The following is a 27,921-nucleotide window of genomic DNA, read 5'->3' as shown; positions in this document are numbered from 1 at the left end:
AATGCAAACCAACAAGATATTGTCTAATCACATTTGAACTATATCATCTGTTTGTATATGTACCTCCCCACACTGATGCTTATTTGAACTTTTTTTCCCTTTTTGTTTTGAAAGATAAGGTTCTGTGGACAGCCTTTCAGCATGCTGTGGTCCCCCCACCTCTTTGTACATATCAGCTCCAGCTCTCCTGTGCTGTCAATCAAGTTGCTTTCTCTACAGAGTCTCAGAGTGGAGATCTTGCTGTTCTGGATGCTGAGAACAAGTTGTCCATTTATAGATTGGGTAGGTAATCTGAGTCTCTGACCAACCATGTCTGGGCTTGGCAGCTAAGCAGGGTCACCCTGGTTAATGTTTGGATGGGAGACCACCAGAGAATTCCAGGGTTGTAGGCTAGACTGGGAAATCAGAGAAACTTCAGGAAAAGGTAATGGGAAGCCAATTCCATATTATTTCCTAGAAAATGACATCAATACATTCACATGACCACCAGACAATTTGTAGGCATCTTCGTCTTTGATTTTTGGTCATGGGAATATGGCTTCAGTTCTGAATGTTGGCTGGGACAGTGCTTTGTAGATTGCCTCAGGTCTTGCTACATTTGAAAACTGACCTGTTATATGTCTATATTTGGGGATATTCTAGAAGAGAACCCCAGTTTTTCTAATGGCACCTTTTTTCAACACAGGATATTCTCTAAAAACAGAGAAACTCCCTCCAAGGATGTGGGGGTGGAAGTCATGTAAAACCCCATACGTGGGGGCATGTCGTATATGACATCCATATCTCTCTGCTCTGAAAGCTTAAGGGAAGATGGGCTGTATATACCGTTCTAAGCCCTGCCAGTGACTGTGCCTGAAAAATTATGAAGCACAGTAGTGAGTTTTTAGTTTGCTAGTTTCAGAAAACTTCCAGCTGGATCTAACTGTCCCAGGATCTCTTTGCTTGGCAGTAGATGTGGGAGCAAGTTCTAGGTACAGAGTCCATTCTCACAGAAAAGGCAGATCAGTCATGTAGGGCCTCCTGACTGATTCCCTCACTTCCATAGGCAGTCCCACCACTCTTCAGCAGCTGCTTATTGCAGACAGGAATGATGATGAGCTGATTGCTGATTGGTTTCATATGAAGAGCGGACAATCTCAGTGTAACAAGTTTAGCCAAAAATAATATAGAAAAAAAGGGTGGCAGTTTTCCTCCTCCTCATATAGCAGTAGCCAGATGGTTCCCTGTTGTGTGAATTTCTCTCTTTTATTAGTCCTTCACAGTCACAACTGAGGTGTAGCCAGTTCTCTAAGAGCAAACATGGAAGGAGGAAGAGACTCAGATGTCTGGAAGAGAAAAGATCTATGATAGCTTGTACATCTAGTCTGCCTCTTCTTATCTCAGTCTCCATTGTTCAGCAATCTTTGATATAGAAGAATCATGGCTCATATTTGCCTGGAAATCATAGAGCCCTCCTTTAGGGACCAGTTTGAACAGTTTTGGAAGTGTCCGTGTGGAATAGCCACTTGATGTTTTGCTCTCTAGGCCATAACTTTAAAGAATGATATTGTGGCAATAAAGATAAAGAGGGTGTGTGATTTAGCTCAGCGACATACCTTGCTTATTGCCTTTTGACAGATGATCATCTGGAAATGGACTCCACAGTTAAAATGGGTGCAGTTGGTGGAAAAAGATTTACAGCTGCAGTTCCTAGGCTGGAAAAGTCATACAGGTACTGGATGTCACACTTGATTCTGGAAGGCACTGATTGGAGTCATTGGTTAGAGACAGGGGATGGTTCCCCATGACCCCCATTTCCCTTTCATTTTCTAGATTGGATTCTCCTAGTTGCCATTTGGGAGGACTGGGAAGGTATACATAAAAGTAAACAAAACATAATCCACACTAAAATATAATTAGTTAGAGTTTACTCTTTCTATCTCTGGACACAAAGGTAGGGCATACATTGAATAAATAACAAATAGGTAGTTGTTATGCTGTTGTCCTGAACCTGATGCTGTTCAGATATGTTAAATTAGAACTCCCATAGCTTCTGGCTAATTGATCCATGCTGGCTGGGGATTATCAGGGCTGTTATCGACTACATCTGGAAGTATCAGGTTGGGAAGAAGGCTGTAACATGTATGAAGTAGCCTTCAGGTCTGATTCTCATAGGCAGGTCTTCCTAGATTTTGTACAGCTTTTTTCAGTTGCATCACCCTCCAGATGTGTGGCTTTAGTTCACAGAATTACCAACCAACATGGCCATTGCCAAGAATTAGATTACACATGAAGAGAATGCAACGTTTGGAGACTTGCTGTACACCTGCTGCTAGTCAACATATAAAATAAGTGAACTGATTCAGTTTAAAAACACTGCAGTTGAATTGACATGTGAATAGGTGGTATGAGTTTCCTATGAAGTCATCCATTGATGGTGTACTATGAACATGCACATGTAAATTGACCCTTGAATAAATTGTGATAACCTAACCTGGAGTATATATCTCATGAAAACTCTTGTAGAGTCACTGATTTTTGGGTGAGTCCATACTTTCTGCCTTATTTGCCTAGATATATTTTAGAAAATTGTATAGTTTAGCATTAATCACTCCTCTGAATGCCTATCTTTGGGGGGCAATTGTCCTAGAATTGACCTGTGTGATGACAAAGGAGGAAGAAATCCACTGTGGCTTCGCTTTCTCACTTGGCTGCAAGATGACTTGTTCCTAGCTGCTAGCCAGGGCTGTCTCCCAACGCGCACAGTCATTCACCATCTGAAGGTGTGCTCTTCAGGACAAGAAGGATGTGCTGATATCTGGTACTGGACCGGGCTTTATGTTTATTGTGTTAATGAAAATCAAACTCTTTTGTGTAGTCCTGGAATAAAAGGCAGCTTTCCACCTGAATGCTTTTTTGGAACTGTTGGTTGAACTAATGTAGAAACTTTGACAGTGTGAATGCTGGTGGTGGGGACAAGGCCATTCTTCAAGATTTATTTGTTCTTCTATAGCCTGCTGATGTATTTATAATGCATTAAACAGTGTTGTAGTGGAACAGCCCTTTAAGATGCATGATTGGTAGTGTTAGGAAATGCTCACGGTAAGAGTCTTTGTGAGGTAGTTCGCCTTCTTGGCACTTTTATGGGTATCTTCGAAATACATTTGTTGTTGACATATAGAAAGTGCAGTCATGCTATAAATTATGTCAGTAAAGGAGCACACATGGAGACAAGTATCAAATGCTATCCCATATCTGTAAATTCATTGTCAGCTTTCATTTTTGTCTAATAAAAGCTTTGGTGCAGTTTGGAAACCTGAATAAACCATTTCCAAGTTGATGGAAGTTGCTCCAATTTAAAAACAATTGCTTGGCCTGCTGTGCTGGTTTGGAGTCTCTCAAAGCAGCATAAGAGCAGTTAAACCCATTTTCCAAATGCCCTTTGATTTTGTGTTTCTGTTGTTTTTATTGTTGTTATGGTGGTGCATCACTTTAGATTCAAAGGACAAAATGTGATTTAGAGCATGGGTGGGTTTGCATATAGTACCCATCAAGAATACCTTGAACCAAACATGTATTTTCCCAGGATTGTGTGGCAACTGCAAAGGGCAGCTGTGCAAGCCCAGGAAAAGATGCAGCTCCTTTAGAGTTTCTAGTAGGTGTTACATCTGGTCCAAGCATACTCAGAATCACATTTTGCCTTTTGAATCTTAAGTGCTGTACAGCCCAAATTTTATTAATATTTTTTAAGATACCTAATATGATTTTATCAGAGAGAGGTATTTATCGTCTGCATTTGTAGATCGCCCTTCTGTCCCAGAACTCAGGGTGGCTGTTCCCTTTTATCCTGGAAAATAGGTTAGGCTGATAACTATTAATTTGCCCATTGTGAAATTTACAGCTGCACTGAGGATCAGAAATCAGAAGCCTTACAGTTCAATTTTCTGTACTACATGTGCCCTAGTTATTCCAGACCTAAATACCCAGGATCTTTATATATCTGAAATATGTTAGCAATTAGGGTAATAGTAGTTGTTAATATTCCAGAAAAGTGCATTGTCACAAAGATTATTGGAGCAGTGGGGGCAGGGGTATTAAATCATTTATTAACGGCTTTATAAGGCTCAGTTTACAAGCTGCTCCATACTGAGATTCGTGCTTCAGATGTTTCCATTTCTTTTCTCTGTGGTCATTGCCAGCACTCATTTGAGTACAAGGTGGGCACAGATTGAGCTGCTTTCTCCCTTTTTTGCCCTTCTTTATAGGTCCCCTGTGAATGTGAATGGCGATGTGATCAGCCTGTGTTGCAACCCAAAGACCAAAGCTGTGGCTCTGCAGCTTTCTGATGGGCAGATCCTGAAGTATCTGTGGGGTGCGTGTGATGGACTCTATCAGTGAGTTGGGCTTGGAACAGAATCCAAGTCTTTGTGCCACCTGGGGAGGAGCTGCTAAGGACTTTGGCACCCATGAATCCGGTTACCCAGTAGCCAGAGTTAACCAAGACAGAAAATTCCACGGCTGCTTCTTCCTCTCCCTAGCAGTGAAAATAGAATTGTGATACATGGAAAACATAAAAAATCAATGCCCTTTCATATTCAAAACCATATGCTAGCTAAAGTGATCTCATACAGCAATATTGGATGGATATGCAGTGGAACCTCGGGTTACAAACGCTTCTGTTAACGAACTTTTTGGGTTACGGCCAGCTCCGGCCGCAAAATTTTGCTTCGGTTTGCAAACTCCGCCTCGGGGTACGAACAGGATACACGGCCATTTTCCCTCCCATGACACGGTCCACGGCCATTTTCCGCCCCTGACACGTGGTCCGCGGCCATTTTTCCGCCCCTGACATGTGATCCGCGGCCATTTTTCCGCCCCTGACACGTGGTCCGCGGCCATTTTTCCGCCCGACATATGGTCCGCGGCCATTTTCCCCCCAACACGTGGTCCGTGGCCATTTTTCGCCTCTGACACGTCCACGGCCATTTTCCGCCCCTGACACGTGGTCCGTGGCCATTTTTCTGCCCCTGACACGTGGTCTGTGGCCATTTTCCGCCCCTGACACGTGGTCGTAGGGAGGGGGACTCTCCCTCCAAGCAGTAGCCGCCTCCCTGTCCTCCACGCCAGAACGGATTAACGGTAATTACATTGAACCTTATGGGGAAATTTGCTTCGGGTTGCGACCAATTCGGGCTGCAACCAGAGTCACAGAACGAATTAAGTTCATAACCCGAGGTACCACTGTGCTTTGTTTCAATCCAAGGTAGTTTCACATGCTCAAATAATCTGAAAACTCATGGGCTGGTTTTGTAATTTGATCACCTTTACTTGCAGAGTCCATGTTCAAATCTGCCAAATCCTTCCCCACCCAATTCCCAGGGCCCAGACTACTGGGCCAGAGAGAACTGCCTTTCGCTGTCTTCTTCTCAGAAGAAAAAGAAATTTTAAAAAGGATCTCTTAGCTGGCATGGGCCATTTCTCTGAGAGAAAGAAAGAGGTTTCTTTCCTACACAGATCACTGTTTGTGTGATGTTATATTGAATGTCTGGGTGGAAGTGGCTGTGGAAAGTGGAAAGTTGCATCTGTGTGTCTACGTGTGTCTGACCATGTGCATGATAGTTCTTATATACAGGAGCCCTGATTTAACTTGTAATGCATCTTTGGGGCCCAAAAATGTGCCTATCCCTACTGTGGTGCATTGTGTATATGAAATTACATATCCCCATAGTTAGATGTATCTAGTAATCTCACTGGAAGTTTCAGAGCGTGAAAGAATGTTGAACAGATTTGGAGTGAAGTGGACTCCTGAGGCCCAGCTACCCTACTCTGCTCCTCTTCTCAGTTTCTCAAACATGTAAATTGCAGCCATTCATAATCTGTGGGCAGAGATGTTTGGGCAGCCTCTGTTGCTGTATAAGATGCCATATTGGCTGAAGCCAACACAATTTCAGGATATAAAGCTAAATGAATCCAGCTGCACCTGCTAATATACTTGGGTTTCTTGAAGATTGTTAATCAATCCTCTCTCCATTATGCTCCAGGAGATGAAATGCCAGTTGCCACCCCTTGGCTTAATAACAGTGGTTCAGCTGTTTGGTTTCCATCCCCCTGTATGCAGACTACGCTGGCTGTGATTGATGGGGAAGTAAGTAAATAAGTATGAAATCTTGGGCTGTGTCAGTAGTCTTCCATGCACCTGTCCTGAGTGTTTCTTGCTTAAGTTTCTTTGTTTGTTGCTATTCTTCATAATCCCATTTATACTTTGTGAGTAGAAATGCACAGAATTGCTCCATGACACATAACGTCTTAGAGTTAATATACTTTCAGCCATGCTGGAATTATCAGTTGTGATACATTGGCTTGCCATCACAGGTAGATCCCTTCTCCTGATGTCTTTAACTATATTGTAAGCAATTGTGGAGAGTCTAGGAAAAGAATGGAAAGGAGGCTAAACAGAGATAGCAGGCAAGTCAATTGGTAGCTTATCTCACAAATGGCAACTTAGCCTAGGTGGCAAGAAACCTGGGAAGAAATATTTCAGATCATTCAAAGAGACTCCTCCTTAATTAACTCATATAAATGAGGGTGGGAAATTCCTCTTATATTTTCCCAAGGTTCTGTATTTACTTCAGACCATCCTGTGGAAATCTGTGTAGTTCTTGCTTCCTTGATCTTGCCTGGCTGCATGGAGCTTGACAGAGAAATGTACAAACTTTAGTATCAGGTTCTGTGGACTTAGGAGATCTACTAAGTTTATATAGCAAACCTGGGCTACCTCTGTTTCAAAAAATCCACATAGATGTTTGAAATTCATAAATTTCCATGTGAATCAGTGGTTTCTGAAATAACAAAGAGCCAGTTTGGTCTAGTGGTTAAGACTCCAGGCTAGAAACCAGGAGACTGTGAGTTCTAGTCCTACTTTAGGCACAAAAGCCATCCAGGTGACTTTGGGCCAGTCACTCTCTCTCAGCCCAGCTCACCTCACAGGGTTGTTGTTGTGGGGAAAATAGGAGGAAGAAGGAGTATTAGGTATGTTTGCCACCTTGAGTTATTTATAGTTTGTTTGGTTTGGTTTAGTTTATTATTAATTGATTAGTCCCACAACTTTATCAATAAAACCCTTTATTGGATACCCCAATTTGTTCAATATATGGGGTTCTTAAGACCACTGCCTTAGTTATAAACTTAGCAGTTCTGCATACAATATGCACATTAGAACCCAGGAGGAAATAAGACTGGATCCCAGTATGCTGTTCTTTCCAATAGGGAAGATAGATATTTAAACCTAACAGGTGCATATAATTGACAATTGAACAAAATATGGAAAATATTTTCAATGGCTGGTGAACTGCATATGCAGGTTCTCTCATGATATGGCAAGTGGTGGAAACGCCCATATTTGACCATGGAATCCATCACCTCAAATCTAGCTCTGGAATAGGCCCTTCTTAAAAATTGTGGCAGACTCATTGATAGATATTTTTCAGGTTGAAAAGTAATTTTCATTTTTAGCCAACCATCTTAACGATGTATTTTTAGTCAATAATTCCATGTCAGTTTGCACACTAATATCTAGGACTCTCTGTTTAAAACTTTCCCTTGCCTGAGAGGCCATTGAAAGCAGATGCTGAATGGAAAACCCATATCATGAAATAACTTCAGAGAGTTGGCTGAACCAGGAATCGGGCTGTGGCATATTTATCTGTTCAGTTAAGCATATTTTGGGAAGTCTATCAGAGTCCATTGATTGGATCCTCAGCCAGTATGTGAAAACTTTGATTATTAGATGACTATGTAAGGAGTGAATACCTAATTCCGCTCTGACTGCAGGGGGAGTTATTTATAAAAAAATAAGAAAGGCAGGATAAAAAATCTAAAAAAAAAAAAAGATTCGTTCAGTATGTGAGGAACAAGAGGAAAGTCAAGGAAGCAGTTGGTCTTCTGGCTGGAGAAGATGACAGAATGGTAACAGGCAATAGGAAGAAAGCTGAACTGCTTAATTCCTATTTTGCATCTGTGTTTTTGAAAGAGGAAAAAGTGATCCAGTCTGTCAGAAGCTACACTATGGGGGGAAGAAGAGAAATGTAGAACAAATAGGTAAGGAATTGGTGAGAGAACACTTAGTTGCTTTGAATGAACCTAAGTCTCTGGGACTGATTTACATGGGCTAAAGAAACTAGCAGATGTGACTGTAATCTTTGAGAACACCTGGAGTACAGGGGAAGTGCCAGAAGATTAGAGAAGATCTGAAGTTGTTCAATGAACTTACTAATCACCCCCAGCAGCCACTCGTTAGTTAACAACTCAGTTGTGATGGACTGGAATGGAGGAAGGGGGGTGAAAACGGTGCTCTCGTCTCCAGAGCAACGCTCTGGAGATAAGCGGAGAAAGCTGGCGCATCCCTAAACATTCCAGAAGATAGTAGAGAGTTGTGCCTGGGAACTACTGGTCAGTCTGAAAAGTTTCTGTAAATAAGCGCTAGCTAATAAACCTTGCTGATTGAACCTACACAGTCTCCAGGAGTTCCTTGGGCTAGGCCTGACATCAATAGAAGAAAAAACCCTGCCTAATCCCCAGAAAGATACACACATATTTTGATACCAAAACAAGCAGCCACTCGTTAATCCAACCACCCCCCCAACCCCCCCATCCCCCCCCCCTCAGATCTCTATAAATACCCACAAAAGGGTCACATCATCCTGGGCACAGAGAGAACTGCTCCTGTCTGTGCTCCTGCTCTCTGAAGATGCTGGTCACAGATGCTGGCGAAACATAAGGAAACAAAACTTCCAGAACACGGCCACACAAAAGGCTACTTTTAAAAGGCTAGGAGAGAGCTTGATGTCAGTACAGGTAGTCCTCTGGTTAAGAACGCCTGGTTTACAGACGATCCAGAGTTAAGAACGGAGCCTATTGTAGCAAAATTTGAGTTAAATACACAATGATTCCAGTTAAATACACAACAATTCAAGTTCATTGCACAATATTACTTACACAGTATTATACAATAATACCTATTCTGGCTTACATACAAATTCAATTTAAGGACAGACCTTAGGAATGGAACTCATTCTTAAACTGGGGGCTACCTGTACCCCAGAAAATCCTAGAAAAGATAATCAAGCAGAGTGTGTGAGCACTTGGAAAGGAATAAAGTGATTACTAGAAGCCAGCATGAGTTTGTTAAAAATAGGTTATGCCAGTCTAATCTTATTGCTTTTTTTTGACAGAGTGACTAGATTAATTGACCAAAGTAATGCTGTGGATGCAATGTACTTAAACCTCAATAAATAGTTTGATAAAATTGACCCTAGCCTCCTTCTTGATAAAATGGAGCAATGTGGGACAGATGGTCCCACTACCAGATGAGTTCACAGTTGGTTGACTGACCATAACTAATACACAGTCCTTTATAGATCTGTGTGTACACAGAGGGAGGTATGAAGTGGGGTATCTTAGGTGCTCCCTCAACATTTTCATAAATTACTTTGTAGTGGAGAAAATAAATCTAACAAACTTTAGATATGACCAGGGTCAAAACCCAGTTCATCTCTTTGCCTAATCCTATCAGACTGAACTTGACCCTCCCTGACCCCCAGACAAAGCCTCCTGCAATCCCATCTAAACCGAAGAATAGAAACCTCCTCATCAGCTCACAGTACACCCAGCGGCAACTCTGACAAGGAAATTGCAACTGAGAGAAACCCCAATCTTCCATCCTGTCACCTGATGACCTCAACATTCCATTGCCTTTAACAATTAACTTCCTCAGCTCTGCTGCCCTCCTGAAAGGCCCCTTTTGCCTATCAATAGAACTCACCCCAGGTACACTGACAAGGACCTGCCTAGCTTCCCCAAACCGGCGGGCAAAACAGATCCCTGGGATTTTCTACCTTGTAGCCCTCAACTTCTGTAAAAACCTTTGCTTCTCCATTGTTCAGAGTCCCTCTCCCTTGTAAAGCAGGCACCCACCAATCCTTGCAATAAACATGGTTCTTCTCAGTGTTGTGCTCCTTCTTAGGCTGAATCCACAACAACAAGATGATAGAAGGGATGCTCATCAAATTTGCAGATGATACGAACTGGAGTGGGTATTACTAACACCTCAAAAGATGGGTTTGGGGTTCAAAAGGTCCTTAATAAACTTGAACATTAGGCCCTATCCAGCAAATGCTGTTCAATAGCAAGAAATGTAAGTTCTACACTTAGGAGGAAAAACCAAGTACATAGATTAAAAGATAGGCAGTACCTGGCTCAGCAGTAGTATTTGTGAGAAGGATCTGGGCATCCTGGTAGACCATAGATTAAGGATAAGCCAGTAATGTGCTAAAACTGCCAAAAAAGCCAATGCAATCTTGGGCTGCATCAAGAAAGGTATAATATCAAGATATGTAATTCTAGGCAAATAATATTGTATGGTTCTTATTGGTAGGAAAATATGCTTGAAACAAGGAAGTGGTTAATAAGATTTCCAGGGCTTAAGGGATGGAGTTTTGGACCTCTGCATAGATCCTCCCATATGCCAGTGACAGCAAAAGCAAAATTAATTACATAAAATGCACAGATGTTTTATCTACAGAATTTATGCAGGACCCAAATTTCAGCTTTTTAATTAGAAGAATTTAGAGCATTGATTCAATTCTGGGCTTTACTGTATAGACTGCAATCTATAGTTTGTTTCGTTTTATTCTTAACTCTGGTTTGCATCCTGCTTCTCTTTCTTAGGAAACCATATTTGGCTTGACTGACAGATGCCGGTTTTTTATTAATGATACTGAGGTACTGATTGTTCTCATGGTTTTATATCATCTATATCCATAATCCCTTAATGTCCCCCTAACCAACTGGCAGCTTGATTCTCTGCTTTTCATAGGTTTCTTCAAATGTTACATCCTTTTCAATCAGTGATGAATTTCTCTTGTTGACCACACATTCCCATACCTGTCAGTGCTTGTCTCTAAGGAACACATCCTTGAAAGGTAAAATCACGATGACTTCTTTGCAAAAATTTTTAAAAAGAGGCCCTTACTAAGTTATTTTTTTCTCCAATCTCTTGCTCATTTGCACCCTTCTCCAAGTATGTTTGCTTATTTATGAAGATCCATTGCTTTTGAGTTGTCCGAGATCCTGTTGGGCTCCTGCATTTCTATGGTCATTCACATTTCCATTGTAGAGTAGCACAAAGAGGATGAACCTGGCTAGCACCAAACTACAATCCCATTCTTGCAATGCCAGTTAAAATACCATTTTGAACATTCTGCATGCATGTTGCAAAATATTGTCATGATGAGAATGAGGGTTGTGGCATCTGGTCCTGGCCTTGCCTTCTTTTCCTGCATTTGCTGTGTGGGCACACATTTTACTTGTCTAAGCCCAAGAGAGTATAATTCTGAAAGGATACAGATTGCATGTTATTGGGCAGGTGCTTATAGCAAGGTGCACAAATATAACCTTCTGTTTTTTTGCACACACGAATATATACACGCTTACATACAGTATGAATTGGCCAGGTAAAACAGAAGAAGGAGCAGATTGGGTTTTTATTTGCTCAACAATGTCACCCTTTCAAACTTGCATTTTTAAGATGATCAGGGTATTCTGTCTATTTATTAGACAAACTTATTTTAGATTTAAGCTCTTAAGGAGACATCTCAGTCCAATGAGGGTTTGGGGCACATTTGTATCCCACCTCATCATCGGGACGAAGTAATGTTTGATTCAGGCCATACTGATTTATTTGAAAATAGCATCTTTATGACATTATGACTATAAGCTTTGTTCTCTCTGGGAGATAAGGAAATGATGTTCCCATCACTGAGTACCACTAAAATTGATACTGAGGATGTGGGGAAGGATTAACCTGAGCAAAACTTAAATACATCTTACTGGTTAACAGTTCCATGATGAGACTTTACTCCTCAAGATCAAGCAGAAGTAAAAGTAAAGAGATGGAGTGTCATAGGAAAATACTATGTTTACTTTTATTTATATGTTTTTTATTGCCATACTTTTTATACCATCCAATTCAGAGATTCTGGGCAGTGTATTTATTTGTTACAATGATTTCTATAATACTATATATATAAAAATATTGCATTGCATTGCCTAAAAATATTCCATTCCATTCCATAAGTTTTTTTTTTTTTTAATGAGCTCTATTTTTTGTTGTTGTTCTCAAATGGCTTCCCATTAAGGGCAGACTTCCTTAACTCCAGAAACTGATTTTTTTCTTGGACTTTCAAGTCATACTCCAAATTACTATATAGGATTTTTACTGTTGTATACAATGATTTCATACTTTGGTTTCTAGTGTTTGTCCTGTTCGTAAAAGCTATTAGGACATTGTAGCTTTGAGCTTGGGTTTTTATGTTATTGACTGTGGCATCTTCAGCTTTGCAGTCAGGCCTGGCCAGCACTTCTCTCCCCAATAGCGAGACTCTGCGCAAGATTGAAAGAGGATCCCGGATAGTCACAGTTGTGCCACAAGACACAAAGCTGATATTGCAGGTTAGTCCTTTTTCTTTATGCATATGCCAAAATGACTTGCTCCAATGAGGTTTTATTTGTAGCATGGAGGAAAGGAGTGGGCTAAAAACAAATTGAAACCTCGTGTCATCCATGTGGCTGTTGCTGGAGTATACCATTCAGGCAGCAGCCTCAGTCTATACTGTCAAATATTTGCCCATATGGAAAAACAGCATATTGGATGGAATAAAGAAGAGCATTAATTAAAACATATGATATCACCCCATTTACAGCCTAAAGTGGTACAATCTATCAGAAGCCATACCGTATGATTTTCCTGCTCATATGAATTGGCCTAGAGCAGTGTTTCTCAACTTTAGATGTGTGGACTTCGACTCCCAGAATTCCCCAGCCAGCAGGGAGTTGAAGTCCACACATCTTAAAGTTGCCAAGATTGAGAAACACTGGCCTAGAGAGAGAGAGTTCTATTTCATCTCCTGGTGGGGGCAGCTTCCTGCACACACCTGTAAAATACATGTGTGTCTAAATGAGGAGCAAAAAGAAATTGTAGGTATGTCTCATTCCATTTGGAGACTTCCGAGTCGGTGTTTCAGCAAACACACGTGCTAGACGTGCCAAAATGGCCTGGAGTTCAGTAAATGCTCAGCCAGAAGTATTTTATTGATTCATTTACTATATAATCATAATTTCCATTAGCGTGTTCAAAGGACTAATAGATTTCATGAGTTCTGCTCCAAACCACTATAGAACTGGAAACTTGGTGCTTCTTGTGCTAAAGCTGATTGATGTCAAGTGGCTACAGCTCAGTAGGAACCAACTATGGCTCTTCTCTTCTGCTGCATAGTGACTTTAGGCTGGGGTCTCTCCATAGGTGCCAAGAGGAAATTTGGAAACTATTCATCATCAAGCCCTTGTTCTAGCTCAGGTTCGCAAATGGCTGGATAGGTGAGTTGAGAAGTGACCAACTTCTATACATGTTGGCTTCAGGGAGGTTGTACAACTTGGTGTTTCTCATTCTGCACTTACACTGGAACGGACAAATTCTGTTCTGTCTCTCCTGCCAGTCTTCAGTTTAAAGAAGCATTTGAATGTATGAGGAAGCTGCGAATCAATCTCAACCTCCTGTATGACCACAATCCAAAGGCAAGTTGAAGCTCTTGGCTCAGTTGGCATCTTCTGAAGGGATGGCAGAGAGACTGGAAATAGATTCTTATGAACTCAAATGATAGCCTTTCAGGATGTGGACAGGGAGGTGGCACCTCTTTTTGCCACCACCTGGACATTAAAAGTCATCAAGGAGTTCAACAAAATCATAATTGATTAGTGGCATGGAATTTAGGTGATGGATATTTCTATTTATATGGTCAGGTAGGTAAAAACAAGAGCTCTGGAGCAAGATGTAAACTTGATAGATGCTAAGACTTTCCCTATTTTTTAATCAAAGTTGGGGGATTGGGAAATCTTCCTGAATCACAGCAGAATTTAATTATGTGGAGAGGTTGCATGGAAATTATTCAGGTTTTTCCGTCATGACTGTGGGCTAGCAATGAAAGCCACTTCATCATGGTATTTGTTTGGGGGTATTTTTGGCATTTTAAATAGATGCATGTGTATGGCAGTTTAATGGAAAATTTAATAATACTTGCTTCCTTTTTAGGTTTTCTTAAAAAATGTGGAAACATTTATAAAACAGATTGATTCTGTAAATTATATCAACCTGTTCCTCACAGAGCTGAAGTGAGTATTGATTGCTTAATAATATTATTGGGTTTTAAGGAGAGGCGTTAACTACACCTTACACTTTGAGGGGGCTTTTGAAACGGTGAAGGGGATTAGGAATGCCTCCTCCTTCCGCATTAAAACAAGCTGAGTTCTGTGCCCAAATACTCCATTTAATATTTTTGAGGAACTACAGCATATAGCTGGCTCTGCCAAACATTTTTAATTAATATTATTGCCTGATACCATCCCACTGTGTATACGTTTGTATTGTAAATGCAGTAAGACCATTCTTTCCTTTCCTAGAGAAGAGGATTTCACAAAAACGATGTACCCTCCTCCAGATCCCACCAGTGTCTGTGAATTGCACACTTCCAATAATAAGAAGATTGACCTTATCTGTGATGCCATGAGAAAAGCAATGGAGAACATCAGTGCTACTAAGTATGGGGCAATTACAATTACAAAACATCTACATATACAAAGGCAGTTTCAATACACGCCAGACTTTTAACAAGTGATAACAAAGCCCAGGATGGAGCCCATGGCTAGGAAAAGTCTTGAGATAGTCCTCCTTCAGAAAGCAGCCCCAGTGCAAGAGTTATGAAAAAGGAAGACATGTCTCTCCTTCCTCACCCATTACTGGTAATCAGACTTCACCCACTGAAAAGGAGAAAAAGGTGCTTCTGACTTAAGGAGTAGGAAGCATATCCTGTCCCTTTTCTGTCTACCAAGACATGCTGCATTCATACACCCTGCTGTGCCAGACTTTTGAAAAAGTTCATTAATCTTTCAATACATAGACAAATTCAACCACAATTTCAACTGGGAAACCGCTGACATTTTAGATCAAGTCAAATCCAAAACTGCTAAGGAATTCCTGGAAGTTTGGCATTCTGACAAATCAGCTACCAACAGATATATAGAGATAAACTCCATCTATATAATATTTAAAAGATGTAACCAAAAGTCAAGGAAAAGAGCCCAGAGCACCTCCTCCCTAGCAGCCAATATCCAAATAAGCAGGAAACTGCACCAGATAAACAATCAAGAAAGAGACGATTACTAGTCAAGGAACCATCAAGGAAGAAAACATAGCCCGACCAAGTCTAACAGGGCAAGCTACTATGCATAAACAGCCAGCCATCTCCACTCTCCCATACACTGATGATGTTACCTAGCCCAGTAATGAAATGTCTGCAGGAAAACAACCAAACTCAGAGAACATCAAGAACCCAACAGTTCAACCCTGAACCACATATATTCCCTACCATTGGAGACTTTTTTTAACATTGATTTGTTGAACAAGCCAAGTGGCTTGGTTTGCACATAATACTAAGCCATAATGGGTAAATTTGCAGAGTATGGTAAGCCAAATCAAACAAACCGCTTTATGTATTAGTATTTGATGCAAGCCAATGTCTCTTCAGAATGGAGAATAGGTTTGGAAAAAGAAAACTAGCCCATTCTTCCAGGTTAACACCTCAATGATGCTCCTGCAAAATTCTGTTTATCTTATTGGGCTCCGCTCAAACAACCTGAGATGGAATTGCCACATTCATTTTTAAAGATTTTTGTGTTGACTTTGCAGTAGAATTCAGCAGCAACCCTACATCAGTCAGAATTGTTGTCATGAGAGAAATGAAAACAAAACGAACCCCCTCACGCTCCCCAATGTCTAACTCTTCCTTTTTCTCCCTGGACTCTTTAGGTACTGCTTAGCCATACTGACCTCTCATGTCAAAAAGAGCCCCCCAGAACTGGAAGCAGCCCTGCAGAGGATTCGTCAGCTTCCAGGTGCAATATTGGCATTAGACTGCTTAGTCAGGTAGCACTCTTATGGCTTCCTAAACCAGAATGCAAATAACCATTCTGGTTATTCTCCCCAATCTCTCTCCATTTGTTGTATGTGAGTAAGTAAACAAACCAGGAATGGTAGGGTTTCAAATGACAGTCAGACTAGTATTGTGATTTATTGTATCCAAACAAGGCAGATTCATAAGCCAGGTTTTTTTAAACCAAGCTTGTTGGCTTGTGACTTTTGGTGTATTTGAGCACAATAAAGCCACGATCCTAGATTCACACATCATGTTTGTTTATTTATTTGTTAATCAAACTTGTACACCATGTGAAGCTGTTCCTTTCTTGGTTTACAAAAGAAAGGGTAAAGATGGAGAAAACAAGCCAAACGCATGGCCTGGTCATCCTTCATATTTGAATTTATTAAACCAGAGTTCATGATTTTAAAAGCTACCGATTATGACCTTTTTTCCAAACAGATTCTCTATTATAGTGATTACTAGATTTAATGGATTTAGGTTCTTATTTTTGTACCCTGTTTTATATTTATATACTGTATAAATATACAGTATGCAGCTTTTATGGCTTTGTTTGATTTATTTTTTGAACAGTGGTTAACAAATGTTATCAGGTTACTGAGTGACATAAATCCATGATACACAGAGAATAAAGATATATAATTATTTTAAAAAATCTGCCAAAAAGTAGAGGGATAGATAATATACATCTTCATATTTACTGTATATCTAAAGTGTTGCCAGTAGTCAGTGCTCCAGATTGACTGGCAAGGGTGAGGTATGGTGGTGTGGGAGTAGAGTGGGAGAAGATTTCTTCATGGCTCTGCTGCTCAGGGGTTGGTGTTCTCCAAGTGATGATATCATTGACTCTCCATAACTCTGATCAAGAGATAAGATTGCCTGTCAGCCAAGTAAGGAGCTTTCTTATGCACCTCCTTACAAAGACTGCTGCTTTAGATCTGATCACTGAGAAACGTGAACATCATTCCAAAGTCCTGTGTGGCCATTCAGATTTTTGACACCAGGCAACATCATCAAGAAAAAGCAATGGAGCTTAGGCCAGGTCCCCACTAGTGACTTAGAATGCCTTCATAGCCTCACCAAGCCATCACTGAAGTGATGTAAAACCTCTTGTCTTTACTGAGACTTTGGCACAACAGGGGTTCAGTAACTCTAGAAGATGCCAAAGAAGAAATGACCTTATTTTTCTTTGATTCATTCATTCAATGCCCAGTCACTCAAAGCAAGGTACTGATGAGGTCCAAAGTATCCGATAGGGTGCTGTTTTTGCTATAGGGGTGCTTGCCTGAGTGGAAATTAAAACTTGACTTTCACTTCCTTCCCCACCTGATACCTGTCAGGTGAAAAGCATTCCCTACAAACCCTGTATGGAGGATAGGACAAAACAGCAGAAATTGGTAGCTGCAAATTCCGACCCAAAGATTTAATCACTATAAAAGGAGAAAGCACCATGATACATTTATCAGAGAAGTACCTCTGCATTGCCTGTTAGCAAAAATAACACTCTCTTGCCCAAGGCTTGCTTATTACATTATTACCTGTGTTTCTGGGGAAGTTTTTGCTTTTTCAGCATTTAATTCTTGAAGATTGAATCCACAAGAGTGCATGGAAACAATGTCTGGCTTTTAATTAAAATTCATCTTAGCAGGACAGACTTCAGCAACGGTTGAATCTGTCAGTGTAGAAGAAGCGTTGAAATACCTGCTGTATCTGGTGGATGTCAGTGAATTGTATGATTATTCGCTGGGGACATATGACTTTAATTTAGTCATCATGGTTGCTGAGAAGTCTCAGAAGGTAGGATTTTGATCATATTCTGATTCTATAGCTCTTGGTCTAGCTAAGTTATGAGGAGAATTATGAAATGCATTCAAGAACTGCCATCACCACCACCCAAGCTCTTCGGCATTTGTAAAATACAATAAATTGTACATTTAATGTAAGTCTTAAACATCATCTGTTTCTCAGTGCTGATTGCTCTGTTGCTCAGCCACATTATTCCATTTCATTGGCCATTTGGCCATTTAATCAGATTGTCAACAGTGACTCATTCTTCCGGCTGTGCGTGCATAAGAGAGAAAGCATTTATGGTTTCCATAATGTCAGAAGTAACAATGTGGTGTCATCCACAAACTCATGTTTGATTTCATAGCCAATAAAATAAAATGCCCATGAGCAGAATGAAGAACAAGAGAAATGGTGCAGAAAACAAAATGTGTTTGTAACAAGTATCAGATGTTAACTTGGTGGCCCTACTTCATGTAGAGATAAGCAGGCTATTACAATGTTTTTAATTACTGTAGCAATTCAGGCCCAATACAAGTTGTTGTTTTTTTTGCAGGATCCTAAGGAATATCTCCCATTTTTAAACAAACTTAAGAAAATGGAAATCAATTATCAGCGATATTCGATAGACAAATATTTGAGAAGATATCCAAAGGCTCTCTACCATCTTAGTAAATGTGGTAGGTACACTGGGAATGTGACCTCTGGTCAGAAAGTTATGAATAAGCAACCATTTTTTAAAGCATCGTCATACTGCCTAAAAATGACTGAAAATGCTGCTGGTCAGCCTTTCTTGTAAGCTTGATGAGGAAGCCACTGAGGGGAACCCCTGAACCACACAGAAGAGCATGTATGCAGCCCATCATGCTTTAGGGCAGTTTTTTTATCAGCTTGGTGGAAACTGTGAGGAGGGAAGTAGGAAAGAGGGAGGAGATCTTTTCAGGCCAGTCGGCATATTTGGAACGTTGAGGATGGATCCCTGTGGGGGACTTGTGCATTAAAAAATAGTTGCCATGGAGATATAGAACATAAAACCCCACGAATCAGAAGATAAGCTCCCCCCCCCCGTTGCTTCTAGCTTCTTCTTTATTTGTTTAAAAGATCTGTTTTTTAAAAAAAAAAATAGGTAAAGGAGACAGCCAGGTGGCTGCCAAGGGAGATGCTAGCAAATATATTGGGCCTCCAAAGCCACAGGTCTGGTATCCTTGTGGTATGACAGTGCCCTTTTTAAGGTTATGCAGTCATCCAGATTTGAAAAAGAAAAAAGGATTTGAAGTATGAGTGATTTGGAGTGCAAACTGTTGAAACTATTTCCTGGGTTTGGGCTGATCTACTGATATCCAACTAGTGCTGAACAAGTATCTCACATGCCCTGAATCATCTTTTCCTCTTAAATCTAGATTGCTGCACATTCCTATAGATTTCTAGTATTTCTGTCTTAGTAGGTCTTAATATTTTCAATAAATAAAATCAACCTTTTAGATATCTTTATTTTTTCATTAATTTAAAGACTATTTCCATTTTCTTTTGTATAGTATTTTTTTTGTATAGTATCCATCATCTGTATTGGTAATATATTCATAAAACCAAATCTTTGAAATTTATAAAAACACAACTCCCTTCTAGTTACTTGGTGATCAAGGTTAGATTATACAATTTTTCTAAGACTATAATTTAACCAACAGTTATAATAAAAGTACAGCTAAAATGCAGCTTGAAATCAACTTTCAGCAGAATTGGCAGAACTGTGAGTGAATAAAATGTTTCCACTTGCTGTGTTATTAAGGGAACAAAGAATTTTTTAGGTTGGATGTTAGAATCAAGAAAATCCCCAAATCTAATTAAAATAACAACAGTTAAAGATTGGATGTAATCGAGCCAAAGCTTTTACTTCAGAAGAGTGAATTAAGCATGGCCAAATTCATATTCAGACATAAGATTAAATCAGGCTTCCGCAAATTGGTGCCTTCCAGATATGTCAGACTACAACTCCCAATATCCTCTGCCATCACTAGCTGTTGTAATGGTTAAGGTTTATGTGAGTTCTTGTCCAACTCTGGATAGCACCATGCTGAGGTTTGGTGCTATGCAATATTTGATCCTATGTCAGCTTACAAACTGCTGCCAAAATAGGCTATCAAAGCATGATCTAAAGCTGGTTTGCATACTACAGTTTGTGTTAACTGTTATTTGTTGTTGTGTCTGAAAAAGCAAACAAAACCACAGACATAACAGTTTTAGGGTCATTGCTGTGCTTCAGAGGCTGTTGTACCAACAATGTAGGAATAAATTTAGAAAGCCAAACTCTGAACAGAAGAAAAACAAAGGCTCAAGCCATGGTGTGGGTTCTTAACTATGATTCGTCCAAACCATACTTTGTTAGATATTTCATTTTTTTCCTGTCTGGTCTGGGTCTAACAGGATTGTTTTGGGAGTCATGAATAATTATATTTAAAGTTTTTGTTTGGAATACCTGAAACTATTGCTTACAGTTCCATATCTGTGTACTAAAATTTAGATGCTCATTCTTGGGCATCTTACATGTTGCAGTAGAATCAAATGTCATCCTAATTAATCCAAATTGGCTCACACAAGCCTGTGCAGAGCCTTGCCTTTTCACTGTCAGAAGAAAATGTCTGTTTTTCTCAGGGTCAGAACATTTTCCAGAGTTCCTGAATTTGGTGGTAGATCAGAATTTATATAACGAAGCCCTGAAGCTCTGTCTGCCAGGCACACAGGAATACAAGGTACATGAAGAGTTTTCTATCCATCCATATTTGCAATACTTTACTTGAGAGAAGGGGCAGCTGTACTACAGTGATAAAATACATGCTACAGGCTTTGCTAGACACTGGCAGATATCTTTCTTTGAACACTTCCTTCATTTACCAAACCTAGAGTACTTTTGTTAGAAGTTCCTCTTGCATAGGTTTGTGGCTTCTGGTTCATGTAAGCTTTTAAATGTGATCTATTGTCCTTCTAATTAGAGAATAAATCTGATCTGCAATTGTCCGCCTTAAGGATGTGGTTTCAACCAGTGCTCCATTCGTGGAACCTGGATCCCTTAGAAATCTGTCAGAGATTCCTCAGTCGAAAGTTTAACAAAGCAAAGCGAATTCCCTGAATGATAGTTTTCACATCCATGGTATCAGTCTCCCCGTGAACATGCAATGGCAGGAACATGTTGGCTGCACCAACTAGTAATAGAAAGCAAAAATGTAGCCCTGGCTAGTTGGCTGCATGAACTAAAGGTACACCTTCAGATACTTCCCAAACTCGCCTACGCATAGGGCAAATCGCCTGTGTTCCTTTGGGTGAAGGAATACTCACTTTACAATTTCACTTAAGCATCTGCCAGTTGTCTGCAGAAACAACCAAAAACAATCGACTCTTTGATGTGAGAGAAGCCCTGGGTCCATTTCTGTGCAACTATGTCTTGCAGACTGTCAGCTATGCCTACGGAGAATATTTGATCCAGAAGCATCTTGCTGGACAAGCTGGGTTGATCTTTTTCCGATGCGGTGCCTTTGAGAAAGCTCTGGATGCCTTTCTGATCAGTGGCAACTGGCAGCAGGCTCTGTGTGCAGCCACTGAACTTTGTTACACTGAAGACAAGCTGGCCAGCCTGGCGAGGAACATGGCTAGTGAGTATCCATGTTACACCAAAGCTCTTGTAGTTTCTCTCCAGATTTGACACCCCCGTGTTTTTATTTTCATTATCTTTTTACAAATTCTTTTCCCTCCCAAAAGAGGTAAATGTGGCGTTTAAAAATGCTGTTCTTAATTCTTAATAGATAGTACTATTGACATGCATATTGACATACATGGCTCTTGGCAGAATCATTTAAGAACCAGAGCAAGAAAAGACAGGGATGTGCTCTGAGGAACGTGCAGTCTAAATTTCAGCTGAGAGGTAGACAAAGAGGGGAATTGGGGAGGCATGGAAAGCAAAAAATGAATACCTGCAAGTAGATGAACCCACTGTTAAGCTTGCAATGAGTTCCATGAAGTTAATTTTGCTTGTATATTGATCAACACATAGAAACTCATTCAAACACTGACATAGCCAAAGGCAGCTTGCCTGTCATGTCTTTCTTACTTACTTACTAGATGTATATGGCTACCCATCTCAAATATATGATTCTGGGCAGCTAATAGTATAAAAAATGATAAAAGCATATACAAAAACATAAAACCCATAGCAGTGGAGCAAACAACCTCAGCAGTCAAAATAACCAGGAGACAGGCTTCATTACACACTTGGGGCCCCAGGCTTAAGCACAGAGCCAAGCCTTCAAGGCCTTGTGAAAGGTCTACAGGGATGGGGCCAGTCTGATCGCCAGAGAGATGATATTCCAGAGGGTGGGTGCCATGACAGAAAAAAGTCTCCTCCTGGCCCACTGACTGACATTCCTTGGAAGATGGGACTCGGAGCATGCCCCCTCCTGCCTGGCCAGATAGGATGGGTAGAAACAGCTAGGGAAAGATGATCCCATAAGTAACCTGGTCTCAAGCCATGAAGGGCTTTAAATGTGACTACCAGCACCTTGAATTGCACCAGTAGCCATGCAGCTCACAGATCAGTGGTGTTACATGTGCTGAAATATAGGCACCACTAACTGTCCACACCACTGTATTCTGCACCTGCTGAAGCTTCTGAATGCTCTTCAAGGGCAGCCTCATGTAGAGCACGTGGCGGTAGTCCAATCTAGAGATGACTAGGGTATGAGTGACCACGAGCAGGGCCTCCTGATGCGTCCACAGGGGCTCGGTAATCCCCACCTGTGAGTGAAAGCTTGTAAATGAATTCCATGAGCAAAAGACTACTTCTACTTGGTCCTTCTCAAACAGCAACCTTGCCATACCCCTGAACATTTTTTTTTTTAGCACCAGCCAAATATGATATGGGGCTCAGGTGTTCAGGGAGATAGAAGCATTTGGGTCATGAGGCGATATCTGTTCTAGTTGTTCACTGATGTAGAATATTACCTGCAATGCAGTGATAAGGATATTATTATTATTCATTAATAATATTAATATAATGTTCATCTGAAGAGGTAGTATAAGCCACCACTTTTAAGCCTTAGCAGCTCTTTGGACTGTTCTCTGCCTGGGACTGTACATCAGGGATAGAGTGGTACCCTTTCCTTTTATGTAACTGTTACCAAGATTTAAGAGTAGGGATGAGTAATTGTGGGGCTATATTTGGTTTGGAGACTTGTAAAACTTTTGTAGACCTCAGATAGAAGCACCACGTCTCTGCTTCTATTTTAGGAGAGGAGAAAATAGCCATTTAAAAATCTCTCTCTCCTGAACACTTTCCTTCTTTTAGGAAGACTTGCTGAAAAAAGAAAGTATGTCGATGCAGCAATTCTCCTGGAACAATATGCCAAGGTATAGTTCCTATTTTACTCCCACTGGTCCTGTTTCTGATCCACTTTTCAGCTGGGGTTTTCCTTCCATGCATCTCTCTTCGCAACACCATCCACAGCAAATCACGATAATGCCAAAATGATGACATCATCCCACAAGTGCTACCATTCTGTACTTGTGTCCCAACATCTGACACAAATGTATAAATCAGCATTTGCATGATGATCTGATCACACTTGTGTCATTATTTTCAGAGTCCCCTGTTTCCTTGTGTTTTTAGCCTGGATTTGAAAGCAGAAAGTGAGTTGCTTCCTCCCCCAGACAATTAGATGTAAACGGAAGTTCCTGCAGCTCTGTCTTCTGTTTGTAGCACCATGATGTGTTGTCCACCATGTTTCTGGACAAGTTTCCTATTGTGTAGGACCCCTGCATCATCATCTTCCATTTATAACCCTCATGTTTTTTTCCATGTTGCTGTTTTGTCTGCTTTCATATCCCAGGAAAGTTGATAAGAGAGGAAAGATTGTATAACTATTTTTATGGTAGAGCTGAGAGCAGTTCATCTGTTAAGTCCCCTTGGATACATTGCCTCATTTGGATTTTGTATGCCATGTTCCAACTACATCCAAATGTATACAGTTTGTAGTGGTGAAGTCCCTGTTGCTTGATGGCACCAAATTTATTATGAAAACCATAATAAATGTTTATGTGGCAAAGCTATCAGCCTTTCATTCACTCCCCCACAAGTAGAATGACCTACAATATAAGTACTGCTAGTTGCTGTCCTAAAGATTTAACCTGCCTAATAAAATTAGCTTAATATCTCAAAGTCCTGGGAAGGATGCCGGATGAGGAAAAAACAAAAGAGCTGGTTTAGATGTGTATGGCTAGAAATAGCTCTTAATTAGAGGCATTCATCTTCTTATGCTCTTGAATAGCACTGTGGCTGAGTTGACCTGGAAAGATAGAAGCATTTGATAGGATCATGAGATTATATCTGTTCTAATTGTTCACTGATGTAGAATATTACCTGCAATACAGTGATAAGGATATTATTATTATGGTTGGTTCCAGTCAGCCAGATGTTTAGACTGAATTTGGCATTTTTATCCACCTATCGAGTCCTTCCCAAGGACCTGGGATAGGCAGATGTTGTTGTTTGATGGTGTTAAAGGTATCGTTGTAGGATATAAACTGTTCCAAGTAAAGCAACTGACTGATGGTGATTTTGTTAATGCTGATGGTCTTCAAGTGGGGCTCCAGATGTTTTGGGATTGCATCTAAGTTATTGTTATTATTCATAATAATATTAATATAATGTTCATCTGGGGTGATGGATTGCTGTGCAGATCAATCTTATTTTTATTGTCATCGTATTTTTTTAATCTATACCTTTCAGGTGGTTCCAGACCACTTTTCCATTAGTTAAAATAACAACAAACCACTGTTTCTTTAAGAGAGCAGCAAAACCAGCTCTTTGCATGACAGAATGCGGGAACCACTTCCCTACAGATACTCAAATGTGCAAAGCTCAGTGTTTCAAGTGCACTTCATTAACATTGACCCCAACACATGGCCACACAGTTCACATGGTTCACATGAAGTCCTCCAGTTCCTGTGCACTTACCTTGAACATGTGATGCCACCATTTCATAAATGTTGATCCATGTGTATGAACCTACTCTTAAACTTGTATTCATAAACACTATAAGGAGATCAAGCAGAATTCTCATTGCATACTAGGAATACTACAGGATTTGGGATTCCATCCCAAATGTCTCTTTTCTGCTAAAGGGCCTCAGGGAAGGGAGCTATTTGATTAGTTAGCCAAATGACAATGAATGTTTGATCTACCCTCTTCCAGGATTATGAAGAGGCCATCCTGCTTCTTTTAGAAGGAACTGCCTGGGATGAAGCCTTGAGAATAGTAAGATTCCTGAAACCATTAAATTCTTTCCATTATCTGTTGGAAAGTGTTTTGTTTTGTCACAGAAGTTTATTGTTTTCCATTCCAGATTTACAAATATAATAGGACTGACATTCTAGAGACCAACTTCAGGCCATCTTTGTTGGAAGGTAAGGCTGTCCTTACTTGTTAGGAGCTGATATGCTCTTGGAAGTATGAGCTTAATGAGGTTCAAGTTAGATGAAGGGGAAAAGGATGTTGGTCTGAGATAAGGACATATAAAGGGATATTGCAAATTTTTGTCTCTGTGCAGAAAGAACATGCGATCTTGATGTTTTTAAAATTGTTCATTGCCGAATCAAAACTTTTAATGTGTCTGCTTCAACTGTATAATGTTTTTTAAACTGTGATCACCTCTCTAGCCCAAAAAAATCATTTGGTGTTCTTGGAGACACAGAAAGCAGAATTTTCTCGCCATCGTAAGCGCCTGTCTGTAGTTCGAGAGCTTAAGCAGCAAGCCCAAAATGAGCTTCTAGGTAATGACTTGAATTGAATTATGTTTTGCGTCACTATTTCAAAGAGAGTTCCTAATTAGTGTGGTGCCTTAAGACAGGAGTGGGAATCTCACTTACTACTACCACAAAATAATAGAATTTAATGTTTTCAGTTTCTGCTAGTTATAAAGAGCTACGCAAGTGAGATTGTAGGGAGGCTGGGAAAGAAATGGTAAGACAACTGTTGTAAACAATCAGGAGGTAGCAGGTGAATCAGTTGGCAGCTGATCTCATAAATGGCAGTTTAGCCTAGATGGAGAGAAATCAGGGAAGAAGCATTTCAACTTATTCAAAGAGACTCTGTCTTAATTAACTCACTGCAAATGAGGGTGGGAAATTCCCCTTACACTTTCCAAGAGTCTGTATTTACATCAGACTAGCATTAAAATTATTGCAATCTGTGTGGTTCTTACTTTCTTGATCTTGTTTGACATCATGCCACCTCCATATTCATAGGCAGTGCCTTTCTGTGTGCCAGATACTGGAAACAAACAAAAGAAGTATTTGAGTTGATGTTTCCAGGAATATCTGGCAGACTTCCAAGAGAATAAGATGCTGGACTAGATTGATCTGATTCAGCCATTCAAATTATGAACTAAGAGATCAAAGTTCAGATTGCAATTCTGAAACATTTCACATCAGGGATCATTTGCTTAAGAACTTTAGAAGTAACTTTTTTCCTTGGTTTCACCTTCCCTGGATGGACCTGAAAGAAAAAAATAAGCACTGCAGAATGTTTCTAAAACAAACAAAAAGTGCTATTGAAATGAAGTAGCACGGGGGGAATTTGTTTAGGAGAAAAGAGGTGAATGATTTTCCCCTTTTACCGTTTTCCCCTTTTACTGATAAGATAATTGGCTTTTGCAGATCATGAAGCACCAAATTGTCCTGAATCGGATCTCTTTTCTGATACCAGCAGCTTGGTGACAGCCAGTGACACAAGTTCCAAATATACTCACAGTAACTCAAGAATATCCGCGTATGTTATTTTGCCTTTATCTTAGCTTTGGTGTAGTTTGATTGCAATTCCTGTCCCAAGTGGGAAGTTTTGGAATTCCATTGGACTCCAGATACAAAGGCTGGGTCTAGCTCTCTCTTTCAAGATCTCCCTTTCTTCCTGAATTCCACTGGGAGATTGATAAGCCTTTTTTGCCATGTCATATTGAGTCTATTATAAAGCCTGGTCATATATGAAGACGGTTGGAGTGTTTGGCTAAGTAACACGCTTCCAGCTTCCAGAACATGGGTGTACAGAGAGATATAGAAGAGATAGAGATAAAAATAGTTTCTTTGTTGATGCTGTTGCCATTCATTGGAGATTAAATTTCCCAAAAAGAGAAGGACATAAAAAGGCTTCAGTCTCTGGTAGTAATCACAGGCAATAGTGAAACAAGAAGGAAAATAGGTGAATAGCAGTGCGAAGTTTAGACTCGGAGTTGTCCCTGACATTGTAAACAGGGGCATTTGAATGAGGTGGTTCATAATGTGTGAGAATGAACAAGCAGTTCTTCAAATCATTAAAGCAGCTATATTTTCTGCATGTATCATGCATCCACTTCAAATGCTGCTTCTGTTTATCTGCACACTGTAAATCTGTGGATTCACATGTTGAATTGAATCTCCTTTGTTTCCCCTCCATAAAAATTCCAGAATCAAAACTTGCTGCACATAGAAAACAAGCACGGTAGGAGAAAATGTTTAGCTTTCTTCTGATGTGCAAGTTTTCCATTTTCAGGAAAGGAAGGGGATTGGGTTTGGGGGAAGCAGAGGGGTCGTCCTGTGCTATAAATTCCATCTGTAGTCTGAAATAATACAGTCCAAACCAGGCTTACCATCATCCAACTCAACACTTGTGCAAGTGCAAAAGTACTTATAAGACCAAGTGTTTATAAGCTGTCCTCCCCCAGTCTCCCTCTTCCCACTTCTCCACCACCACCTGGGCAGCTCATTTTGCAGCTGCTCTTTGATCTATTGTAGACGTTCCTCAAAGAATCGTCGCAAAGCAGAACGCAAGAAACACAGCCTGAAGGAAGGAAATCCCTTAGAAGATGTCGCTCTTCTGGAGGTTTTAGGGGAAATAGTTCGAAGTACTGACAACTTGAAAGGTTAGTTCCAAAAGTTGGTTCTCCAAATTTTGGACGTGGCTCAAAGGAGGAGCCCCAAAGGTGATCATGAAGAGACCTGATGGAGATGTCCAGAAGCAGGGCCTAATGACCATGTCTAGAGAGATTCCGAATGCTGATGTTCAGTGGTCTTCGGTTAGCATGGAGTTGCACGAAAG

General features: G+C 40.4%; 1 protein-coding gene across 2 annotated transcripts in view; it reads left to right on the top strand.

The window, feature by feature from the left end:
- Nucleotides 1-27,921, top strand: part of ELP1 (elongator acetyltransferase complex subunit 1) — a 45,334-nt gene that overhangs the window by 12,433 nt on the left and 4,980 nt on the right. The window contains exons 12-34 of one of the 2 annotated variants that reach the window (XM_007427889.3): nucleotides 115-282; nucleotides 1,618-1,711; nucleotides 2,630-2,800; nucleotides 4,245-4,351; nucleotides 6,021-6,124; nucleotides 10,705-10,758; nucleotides 10,853-10,958; nucleotides 12,371-12,486; nucleotides 13,337-13,410; nucleotides 13,530-13,608; nucleotides 14,123-14,202; nucleotides 14,491-14,628; nucleotides 15,896-15,981; nucleotides 17,671-17,819; nucleotides 18,364-18,487; nucleotides 20,457-20,554; nucleotides 21,250-21,451; nucleotides 23,140-23,201; nucleotides 25,045-25,107; nucleotides 25,196-25,256; nucleotides 25,509-25,622; nucleotides 26,508-26,619; nucleotides 27,618-27,745. In XM_007427889.3, the coding sequence (XP_007427951.1) occupies nucleotides 115-282; nucleotides 1,618-1,711; nucleotides 2,630-2,800; nucleotides 4,245-4,351; nucleotides 6,021-6,124; nucleotides 10,705-10,758; nucleotides 10,853-10,958; nucleotides 12,371-12,486; nucleotides 13,337-13,410; nucleotides 13,530-13,608; nucleotides 14,123-14,202; nucleotides 14,491-14,628; nucleotides 15,896-15,981; nucleotides 17,671-17,819; nucleotides 18,364-18,487; nucleotides 20,457-20,554; nucleotides 21,250-21,451; nucleotides 23,140-23,201; nucleotides 25,045-25,107; nucleotides 25,196-25,256; nucleotides 25,509-25,622; nucleotides 26,508-26,619; nucleotides 27,618-27,745 (2,490 nt within the window). Of the gene's footprint in view, nucleotides 1-114; nucleotides 283-1,617; nucleotides 1,712-2,629; nucleotides 2,801-4,244; nucleotides 4,352-6,020; nucleotides 6,125-10,704; nucleotides 10,759-10,852; nucleotides 10,959-12,370; nucleotides 12,487-13,336; nucleotides 13,411-13,529; nucleotides 13,609-14,122; nucleotides 14,203-14,490; nucleotides 14,629-15,895; nucleotides 15,982-17,667; nucleotides 17,820-18,363; nucleotides 18,488-20,456; nucleotides 20,555-21,249; nucleotides 21,452-23,139; nucleotides 23,202-25,044; nucleotides 25,108-25,195; nucleotides 25,257-25,508; nucleotides 25,623-26,507; nucleotides 26,620-27,617; nucleotides 27,746-27,921 lie in introns of both variants that reach the window. The other variant, XM_007427888.3, reaches the window with a different exon arrangement.

Source organism: Python bivittatus, unplaced genomic scaffold, assembly GCF_059951505.1.
Source record: "Python bivittatus isolate LINGU-HERP-01145 unplaced genomic scaffold, Pbiv_v1 ctg000520_np1212, whole genome shotgun sequence".
Classification (NCBI taxonomy): domain Eukaryota; kingdom Metazoa; phylum Chordata; class Lepidosauria; order Squamata; family Pythonidae; genus Python; species Python bivittatus.
This window is presented reverse-complemented; position numbering and strand designations above follow the sequence as displayed.